At 39.1% G+C, this 10,524-nt stretch overlaps 3 protein-coding genes across 4 annotated transcripts in view; 2 read left to right on the top strand and 1 right to left on the bottom strand.

The window, feature by feature from the left end:
• Nucleotides 1-889, top strand: part of psma1 (proteasome 20S subunit alpha 1) — a 7,557-nt gene extending 6,668 nt beyond the window's left edge. The window contains exons 8-10 of the mRNA XM_016485216.1: nucleotides 315-394; nucleotides 467-571; nucleotides 658-889. Coding sequence (XP_016340702.1) covers nucleotides 315-394; nucleotides 467-571; nucleotides 658-717 — 245 coding nt within the window. The 3' untranslated portion in view covers nucleotides 718-889. The remainder of the gene's footprint in view (nucleotides 1-314; nucleotides 395-466; nucleotides 572-657) is intronic.
• A 3,355-nt stretch (nucleotides 890-4,244) lies between these two features.
• ric3b (RIC3 acetylcholine receptor chaperone b) lies at nucleotides 4,245-6,976 on the bottom strand. Of its 2 annotated transcripts, none has more exons than XM_016485213.1 (6): nucleotides 6,742-6,976; nucleotides 6,101-6,297; nucleotides 5,938-6,019; nucleotides 5,733-5,826; nucleotides 5,496-5,635; nucleotides 4,245-5,387 (listed from the first exon to the last, which is right to left on the bottom strand). In XM_016485213.1, exons 1-6 carry the CDS (start codon nucleotides 6,869-6,871, stop codon nucleotides 5,074-5,076), a joined length of 957 nt encoding a protein of 318 aa, XP_016340699.1. In that variant the 5' UTR covers nucleotides 6,872-6,976; the 3' UTR covers nucleotides 4,245-5,073. The 2 variants fall into 2 exon arrangements, with proteins under 2 accessions (XP_016340699.1, XP_016340700.1); XM_016485214.1 differs by having other exon boundaries at nucleotides 4,246-5,387; nucleotides 6,754-6,976.
• Nucleotides 6,977-8,433: 1,457 nt separating this feature from the next.
• The window catches only part of rpl27a (ribosomal protein L27a), a 5,651-nt gene continuing 3,560 nt past the window's right edge, over nucleotides 8,434-10,524 (top strand). The window contains exons 1-3 of the mRNA XM_016485215.1: nucleotides 8,434-8,562; nucleotides 8,854-8,917; nucleotides 9,027-9,102. Coding sequence (XP_016340701.1) covers nucleotides 8,437-8,562; nucleotides 8,854-8,917; nucleotides 9,027-9,102 — 266 coding nt within the window. The 5' untranslated portion in view covers nucleotides 8,434-8,436. The remainder of the gene's footprint in view (nucleotides 8,563-8,853; nucleotides 8,918-9,026; nucleotides 9,103-10,524) is intronic.

Here is a 10,524-nt window from a genome sequence, read left to right as displayed (position 1 = left end):
TAGGATTTGGGTTTGGCTTAGGGTTACTTGCATGTAATTATGCATAATTAATTGTTATTATAATAGTAAGTACACGTACTGTGTAACAAGGACACCTTAAAATAAAGTGTTGCCTACTATATTATTTGCAGTTAAATTAACAAAAAAAATAATATATACTTTTTAAGATTTGAAGTATACCACAAGTCAGTACAATTTCTGTTCAGTACGAGTTCAAAACAATTAAGCATACTTTTACACAGAGAAGCTTGTATAATCTCATCCGTAAAGACGCTCTCCGTGAGTTCAGATGACGATGGTGCTCTTGTTTTCAGGTAGTCTGAATGAGCTGGTGCAGCATGGTCTGCGTGCGCTGCGCGAGACTCTTCCTGCTGAACAGGATCTGACCACAAAGGTTTGATATTTCATCCTGTCGCTGTGCTCGTACTCATTACCACTGCGACCTCTAAATGCTCGTTTCCTCTAGAACGTGTCCATTGGGATTGTGGGAAAGGAAACGGAGTTCACCATCTATGACGACGACGATGTGGCATCGTTCCTGGAGGGTCTGGAGGAGAGACCCCAAAGAAGGGTGAGGAGGATTGCGTTAGTTTGCAGATTTCTGCAGGTGTTTGAGGATGTGTGTGATCATGTATTGACGGTGTTCGTGGACCGCAGGTGGCCCAGCCAGCAGATGAAGCGGCTCCAGCTGTACCTGATGAACCCATGGAGCACTAACATGTACTGCTGTAGTTCTGTCTGTGTCACTTCAAGTTGACTGGAGCTTCTCTGGCTCGCTGACATAAAATAAAAAATTAACATTTAAACTCCTCACACATTATACATTACACAATGAAACCTTCATTTTCTATCTGTGAGTTTAAGAGTAATAAAACTGTTTTTGTTTCTTTCTGAGTGTTTTTGTGTTTTCCCTATGGAGGTTCATTGAGACTGTACAACAGTGAGATTATTTAATAATTACACTCTCAAAATCAGACTGGCATTACCATTGTCTATTTGAAGATAAAGTCCGTTCTCTGTTCCTTTGCCAGAAAACGCTTCATTCAACATGTTTCACGTTCGTCATGTAAGCCCTTCTTTGCCCATAGTGCAAATTAGAAAGAAATTATTAAATAAGAAATTAGCCTAATTTGATCTTTTAATAGCATTTAATATCTTAATACATTAAGCCATATTAAGTGTTTATTGTTTTCTATGGCAGGCTTAATGAGAGACTGCGCATTGCGTTCATATTCTGTTCTGTGGACACAGATCAGGCTCTTTTGAGATGAGCAAAATCTGCACAGAACCGATCACCGGTGATCACCGCGAGATGCATGCCGGTTAGAAAAGTGTCCGAGTTACGTCCGACTTGCTTTGATGTCACGCTGACGTGTGCCAAAAAACTCTCGCGACGGCTAGGCGGCTGTATCGGATTGAGCAGTCGAGCGCAGTTGCTCTCCACCGTCTGCGCTGATCAAAAGCATGATGAGAAACGACTGACTGAAGACACAGCTTAATGCTCATTGGTTCAGACAACTGATGCTGCGTTCTCCTCTAAAACGTTTTAATTTTTTATCTGGTTCCATGCGATTATGTATTTAAATTATGCATGAATGTTCCCAAACACTATGACAGTGCGATCTCTGTGAGATGTGATTGTTGTCATATTTCTATAAAAATCTAAAATGTTTGTATTAAAGTAAAAAAATGGATGATAAATACACATGTCGTATGGAATTAAATGCCATGCACTTTGAGTGTCTTGTTCGTCATATTTTCATATAAAAGCAACAGAACTGAAATCATATCATGTTTATTAGCAACAGCACGTGAGTGTGAATAACGCGATATCTGTCTTTGATCAGGGCAGAGCTGTCCGTCTTGACTGGCTTATTTCACTCCTCCCCTCACTGCAGCCGCTTACTCTCGCCTACATTTCAGGCGAGGCGCATCTCAAACAAGCCTATTTGCAGGTCTTGTCTTTTTCTCCTAGAGGTGACTTGCAGCCAGGACCCTGTATGTTATGGTACTAAATTAGTTTTAATCATTTCACCCCCACAGCGTCTCGTCTCTATTGGCAACAAGCTCGATTTGTGTTGATTGCAAGTTATGTGACGTCGCAGGTGGCGATTTCAAGTGACATTGCAATGTTTCTTTTTTCTTGTCTTCACCACCTGGTTACGTTTGTAAAATGCTGAGAGATTTTAAAAAAAAAAAAAAATAAAAAGATTGCAAGTGAAGTCACTTGTGGAAGCGCAGGTGTCTGAGAGGTTTGTGGCTAGAAGGGACACAGCAAAAACCGGAAGCTAACAATAAATTGAATTTTCTACCTATTAGATTGTTTTATTTACGTCTACACCTACCCCAACCCTAAACCTACCCCTTACAATAATGCAAACATAATAATTGTTGTAAAGTGTGAGAAAAATTAAGCTATATTGATGTGCGCATGCCCAGTAGTTTTTGTTGTATGCCATCTATCCTTAACCATCTGAGAGCAGCCTATTGGAGACCCTATTGGGTCTGACTCTACTGTTTTATATATTTTGTAGGGGTATAATGGTAAGTTACACGTATTCGTACTGAAATTTTTTGGCACGGGTCTATCAGTTTGGTACGCATGTGTACCGAAGCATTGTTTTAACCACTGCACGAGTTGAACTCGAATTGGAAACTTCCAGTTTTATATTGTTACTTTTGATAAGAAACAAAGTCTCCTATTTCAATTTAAGTCCTTTTTTTCAGGAAATTCAAACAATAAATGCCGTTTTGACGCTCTTAGATGTGGCGTGATGAGTGCGATCATCCCATCCTATTTACTACTAGTTTTAGTGTGAAATAAACATGAATGAACATCTCATGCCTCATGTAATCGCTCAATCAGCGTTTCAACCGCGAAAAGACGTCAATAAAACAGCTTGTAAACAAAATGTTACGTATCATTTCATTAACTCAAGTCATCAGTGTCCACAGCTTGTTAGTTCGCAAAATATTAGTCTATACTCATATTTTACTTTACCTGTTAGTGATGTCTTAATTATTTAATGTATGCTTAAATCCGTTATGAAGCAAGTTATGACAGCCACTGTGTAAATGAATATTTTCAAAAAGTAGAAATTTTAAAGTAGAAAAACTGCATTATGTGCAATTTACATGTTTGCATACATTTTTTTTAAGTTGAGTGTTGATTATTGTATTTAAAAATAAATAGTAGCCTAAATTAATTTAAGTTTGGGCTCTGTTGTTAACTGTAAATTGTAAAGGACTTAGTTTAGAGCATAAGCTGAGGTAGATTTTTATCCCTAAGAAAATTTGAATTGAATTTATTTAAAGAAAGAACAATTTGCTCAGTAAACCAATGATTAATAAAAAAAGAAAAAAATCATATTTAGCTTTTCCCCCGCTGTACCGAAACCATATAAAACCGTGAGGTATAGCCTACCGAACAAGTATTTGCACTTCTGGTTAGATGCTAACTGCATTTCATTGGCTCTGTAGAACTACAGTAACATCATGTTTACACAGCGCACACAACTCCTCTGCACTTACTCCCGAATTCTCTCAACATGGGCACAGGAGAGCTGTCAGTCAATAAATGAAAAAACAAAGTAACAAAGTATTTAAAAAGTAATGCTTTACTAGTTACTTGAAAAAAGTAATCTGATTACATAACTTGCAATGCCTTACTCCCAACACTGGTCATTGGCTCTGGCAGACTCTTACATTCTCCTTCAGACAGCAAGACATGAAATCTCTAGAAATGAGCAAGTAGATGATGTTGCCAAAGTATAATACCTTCCACTGATCTGAAGTCTCTATCAGATCTTAAATTCATTGGTTAGAAGCATGTGGTAATCAGAATGAGATTAGTGACAAATAAATGACAGGAAGTCTACTGATGGACCAAGAATAACATTCTACTGCACTAAGCTTTGGGATCAATTAACATATATGTGCATCATGCCAGAGCTAACAGTCTGTCAAACATATTAGATCATGTTAACAATAGATCTACTCTTCGGTTTTATTCCATTAAGGCCCTGTTTACACCTAGTTTTGGTTGGGAATAGAGCCCCTGTAAACCAGGAAAAAACCCTGAGGTCTTTATGGAAAAGAATGTTTTGAAAATCACTATTAAATTCATGTGTACGGCACAATGCAGGATGTGTTTGTTTTGAAAGAGTTTATCGATGTAGTTCAGACCAGACCAGTGATCTTCATATCAGCCCTCGTGTTTTTATATCCCGTTATGATGTGCCACATCTGAGAGTTCAGTGTTTATTATCATCAGCTCACTGAATGAACTCTTCATCTCAATAACTAATGAAGATGCAATTCACTGGATGGAGAACCAAAGAAATAAACATCAGATGTGAGTTTGTGGTGTTTTATTAACACATGCAGCAGTCAATGATAAACATTAATGCAATCATGCAAGTATGAAAAGAGAACATGAATAAATCATAAACAATATAAGCATGAATCACAATGTTTGCTACACAAGTGATGAAATGAGAAGCACATAAACAAAACAAAAACGAAATGGAATTACAGAGCTTTCTGTGATAATGTGAAAACAGTGTAAAAGTGAAAAAAAAAAAAACTTTTATTGCAGACCTGTTAAATTAATTTGTTTGTACATTGTGGGTTGTTTTCTTTAAGTGTGTAAATACAGAGTATATAACAATATTTGAGGTCGCAGAAATTTGAACACAAATTAATATTTTTCTCATTCAAATGCAAGTTCTGCAATTTACAAGATGATCGGAAGTTTTGTGCCAAATGCAGCATTTCAGTAGATACTTCCTGCAGCTGAAACGCCTCACGTTTGCATATTGTTTACATTATGAACACAGGCTGAGGTACCTGTACAATAGAGAGGATATTGATCATCAATACTCATCAGTTTAGAGCTGTAAAGGCCCTGAGCTCATGTGTGATATGTTGACACAGCTGCTCTTTCCTGTGTGTCTAACAAACACCATCCACTGAGAGACAGTTGAAGACCTTTAGTGCTCAATAGAAGGTGAAAGGCGCCCATGCAGCAAACGAATCTTCAATAAAGCAATGCATTGTTATCATTTAGGTGGATTATTGTTTGTTTCTCCGCCTGATGATGCTGTGTTCTGACACTGGGCCGGATGTGATGTCACTTCCTGTTAGAGTTGCTGTCTCTGGCTGTGATTGGCTGGTGGAGTCACGCAAAGAAATGTCCTCTATCTTTGTGTTTCTGTTGCCATCTGTCCTCTCATCATGGTCACTGACGGACTCTTCATCAGGACGGCTCATCTCCGCGCTCATCTCATGATCATCGCTCTCTCTCATCTGTGCGTCTGAGCTCATGTGAGGTGAATGAACACAACAGAAATGCTCATTCAGCTCTTTCCCACCGTTCTCAGGAAGACCTGCGAAAATAAGATGCTACATTACACACCAATCGTGAATAAAGACGATGTGTGAGAGGATGTGTAAATGATTTCCGAGCAAAACGTGACTTGATCTGCGCATCTCACCGTCCCACTCGCGGCCGCAGGAGTGGTCAGAGTTTGCTGGGACAGTGTCCACGAACTGGCCCTCCTGCATGACGCGAGTGATCTCCTGCAGCTGGTACAGTAACTGCTGCTCCTCATCCACGGCCACTGCTCCTCCCAAACTGCAGCAAAGCGAACACACACGTCACATCCAAACACACACACACACACACACACACACACACACACACACACAGACAGACAGACAGATATCCACACCTGTCTGAGCCAGCGCTGGCTGCAGAAATGATTCTCTCTATCACGTCCTTCGTCTCATTCAGTCTGTCCTGCAGCTGAGCCAACTCAAAATCAGCTGAGAGAGAGAGACGGGATCCGTTACCCGACACAGACAGACACAGGTAATCATAAAAGTACATGTGTCTAAATATAATCTGATGTCCAGGTTGTGTGTATGAGCTCATACTTATTTTCCTCTTCATGTTTTCTGATCTGACAGCAGTGAATCGGCTCTTTGGAGGTTTCGCTGTTTTGCCTCTGGACGTGATCTTTAACAGACACAAACAAACACTTCACATGTAATCTGAGCCTCCGGCTGAAACATCTGAAATCCAGGAGTGCCGTCTCACCTTAAACAGAATGTAAAGGATGTACAGTAAGATCCCGAAGCCGTAGATGGGAATGATCTGCCCTGCGAGGTTGGACTTCCCTCCGGTGCTGGTGCCAGTACCGGCTCCTTTGGCCCGGGCGATGGCTTCAGGGTTGTGGGCTCTGGAGAAGTGCCGCTGCTCCTCGGATACAGGCGGTCTGTGTGGCATGGGAGGCCCTACATGAGACATTTACATACTGCCATCAGTGTTTACATTTGATGAATCCTCCTGTTCATAATCACCAGGGCTCCCTTTCATCTCATCATATAAATATCTACACTTACGCATTATTTACATACTTTTCCATACATATATCGAGCACCACTGTTTATTTAAGGTTTTTGTATATGTAAAAACCATTTAAAAATACATTTCATGTAAAGCTGTGTATTAATACAAAATAAAATAAAAAAATCTATATATTTTTTTGCCGTTATGCTTTACAAAAGTTATTTGAATTTGTTTTTATTTTGGTTATAGGTGCATTTGCTGGTCTAGAAGACAACGCAATGCCTTTCAAGACTCAAATGCAGAAAACATGTATTCTTACTGAATCTAAATAGAAAGCGATCGTGTACTAATGAAATAAAACGAATCATAATAGCAGTAATAATAATAACAATGCCGTGTACCTTCGGTGTGCGGTGTGTCTCTCTTTCCTCGCGATAAGAGCATTTTAGGCAGCAGAAGCGCGACGCACAACACCACGCATGACACTATAGTGAGCTTCTGAAACGTCGAAATAGACATTTTGAATGATATCTGATTTCAGAGAGACTCTAGAGTGACCGCGGCACCTCTGCACCTGTATCTGCATCTGTGACGCGCACCTGCCTCAAAGAGAAACTCTGTAGTGATAAGGGCAACAGTCTATAGATGGCGCTGCCGCCATTTTGGACTGAAAACTGCTGAAAGTCGCTAGAAGATGCGAGAGAGCACGTGGGCGAAACGCAAGCATTATGTCTTACAGTCTCTTTTAGATTTTTTTTTCTGTCTCACACGAACACACAATTGCTGCTGATGGTTTTGATCTCTATTGCTTATTTGATTTTGATCTATACAGATAAATGTGTGCACTTGATACATGACAGAAATTACAGGAACCTCACAATAGTTGGTGGAGTCCTTGATACAATGTTTGCAAGTTTGCAACAGTTGAACTGTTTTTTTTTTAAATAAATGTTATGAATGTGTACCATTTATTTTAATTTAGTTTTTATTTAAAAATCTACATTGTGAATATATGACTGTGTCTGCCTCTATTAAATCACTACCAAACATCACATCTGGTAATTTCACGACCTTAAGTTTTTAATTTAACAAGGAAAATGTACGATAGAACATAGATATGGGTAAGTAAAGGGTTTGCAGTAATTTTATCTTTTTACTTGGCAAACAGTAAGCAGTATGAAACAGTCTAGTCAATTAATGGAGGGGACCTATCTATAATATTTATATTTAAGTATGATACAAATATATATATATATATATATATATATATATATATATATACTTTAAATTATTGTATGTTGGTCAAGCGCGACTGGCTCCTTTTATTCTACGGCGTTTTTGTGTAGTTGTCAGTCCAAAATGGCGGCGGCACAGTCACGTCATGGGCGCAAGTGTTGCTATGGAGCGTTCCTCCCGCATCCACACAAAAATACTCTTCATTTCCGGAGTGCTGCCGTAGAAACAAAATGACGAAGTGGGCGAGGTTTAGAAGTCTCTATTATAATTATCTTATCTGAACTTTTCAGTGTTTTCAGTTCAAACAGAAAACAGCTTGTCAGCGGCATCATTGTAAAGTGCTGTCCAGTCCGCGGCTGAAACTGCGCTGCTCACCCGAGAACTGCGACTTTTCTCAGCCCTGATGAAGACAGACTAATCACAGACGTTTGTGATTATTTTTATTTAATTTCATATAGACGAATGGGGCAGGTTTCAATCTTTATGTCAGGTGCCAATCGTTGTGATTACCAGGTTTAAAACGTTTACACATTTTGTGAACAAATATCTCCAGTGAGGCATATTCTTCCCCCGCTGAGTCTCATTTCAGCGTCACAGGAAAACGATAACATTAGACAACAAATATGTGACACATACGTAGAAAATGAAATAAAAGCCTTGCCGAAGGTGTGTGGCACATCTTAATATCCTCCTGACTATTAATTTAAATGTCTTTCGGTCTTTTACAGTCTGTGATGCTGATTTAGGCCTGGCTACAGATGTTTATTTATTTATTTACTGTATGTACACAATTAGACGTGTTGGATTAAATGAGAAAAATGTATAATAATAATAATAATCAGCAGAGTATGAAAAAAAACATGACTCCAGTCTGCTGGCGGCGCTCTCTCGTTGCGATCCCGCTCGACGCGATCGACACGCATTATCTCGCGAGATCACGGGACAACTTCCTCTTTGCGTTCTCTGCTGCCATGGTAGGTGCCCAAGAAGAGCTGGCTGTGATTAAAACACGAATCCTTCTCAATCCTTTATTAAATAGAGTCAGAACAGCACTGTAAATTGTTGATGGGGTTCCATATCAGTTTAAGTATGATTATCAGTCTGTATTGTGTGGATGTGTTTGGAGATTTAGAGATATTTTGGCGGCATTGTTGAGCTGTAGCGGCGCTCGCGCTGCTAGTGTCCGACAGCTCTGTGGTGTGTCTCGGAAGTCGACTGAAATATCGCAGCATGTAAATAACGAAATAAATGTGTTTTCTCAACAGCCGACCAAGAAGTCTAAAACTAGGAAGCTGCGTGGCCACGTCAGCCACGGGCACGGGCGTATCGGTCAGTAAACACGTGAGACTAACGTTTAGAGACGCGAGCGCTCGTGAGTCCGGCGTGGTTTGTGCTCTTTCCGACATTAATCTGTGCCATGTTTAACTGTTTTCTGCAGGCAAGCACAGGAAGCATCCTGGAGGTCGCGGTAATGCTGGCGGGATGCACCATCACCGAATCAACTTTGATAAATAGTGAGTAAAAAACTGAACATCTTCAGTGCGGTTCCAGTGACGGAATGGAGGTGTAAGTGAGCAGTGTAGGTTATTACTGCAGCTTCAGATACTGCTCATCCTGCCTAAATTGAGACTTTAAGGACTGTGCTACAAATAAGAGATTCAGTGCTTGACCTCATCTGAAACAGGAGTGGGTTTCCTGGAAATGTTAGGAAATTTGTGCTTTACAGGCCGACTGAATACAGTTTTCCTAGTTTTCAGGGTTTCTGTGGGTCTCAAAAAGATCTCAAGTACTCATTAAATTAATTCGACCTTCCACATATTAAGACCTCAAAAGTCTTAGAGCAGAAACTGTCAAAGTCAAGGCATTAATCCTGTAATGAAGTTTTTTTTCTTCTATCTAATTTTTATGGTGTTTTCCAATACAAATATCTAAATATTCTTAAATCAAGATTCATTTACTTTAGATGAGAAGTAAACAAAATTAAGCGAGTTAATGCTTTTAAAACGAACATTTTGTAATTTTACATTTTGAATTTAAAAACCGTAGCTTCACCAGAATGGTATGAAACTTGGTGACTTTAATGGCACTTGGTATGTGAACACAAAAAATTGAGGGCATGATTCGAAAATGCTAAGTGGTCGTAAAAAAAAAAAGTCACATGGTCTTCACACTGTTGTTTCTTTTTGAACGCAGTGGTTTAATGTTAATGGTGGCGTGTTATTCTTTAGAAACATACCAGATTAATATTATTTAGAGACCCACCAGAAGTTTATTGGACCTGATATTTAAGAACCGATAACTGATTAAGTAGAATAGAGCCTCTAAGCAGACATGGTAATGGAAAAAACATGAATTGGAAGGAAGAATTATATTTAACCCTTGTGCGGTCTTCGGTCATTTCTGACTGGAGAATTTTACATTTTGAATTTTTTTAAATCGTAGCTTCACCAGAATGGTACGAAACTTGGTGACTTTTATGGCACTTGGTATGTGAACACAAAAAAAAATTGAGGGCATGATTCGAAAAAGCTAAGTGGTCGTAAAAAAAAGTAGTCACATTCATGGTCTTCGGTCAAAAATGACCGACCATAGGAAATGAATGGGAAATGGGGGAAAAAATCGAAAATACAGAATTTGTGTACAATCTACAAATCCCCCACAATGCAGATAAAAATTGCACAGCAATGAAGGGGTGAAACTCTAAAACATCTAGAGTGCAAAATCAACACCAACTCACACTTGTGTACACACACCTATGAACTGGTGTGACTGTAACACTGCAACTATGTAAAATAAATAATAATTCAACTACAATGCAGTAAAAAAAGTGGACAGCAAGGAAGGAGTTAGACTCTAAAACATCAAGTGTAAAACAAGATACACACACATACAGAATTATACATACTCAAATGAATTGGTATGGCTATAACCATATA

Source organism: Sinocyclocheilus anshuiensis, unplaced genomic scaffold (genome assembly GCF_001515605.1).
Source record: "Sinocyclocheilus anshuiensis isolate Anshui unplaced genomic scaffold, SAMN03320099.WGS_v1.1 scaffold445, whole genome shotgun sequence".
Classification (NCBI taxonomy): Eukaryota; Metazoa; Chordata; class Actinopteri; order Cypriniformes; family Cyprinidae; genus Sinocyclocheilus; species Sinocyclocheilus anshuiensis.
This window is presented reverse-complemented; position numbering and strand designations above follow the sequence as displayed.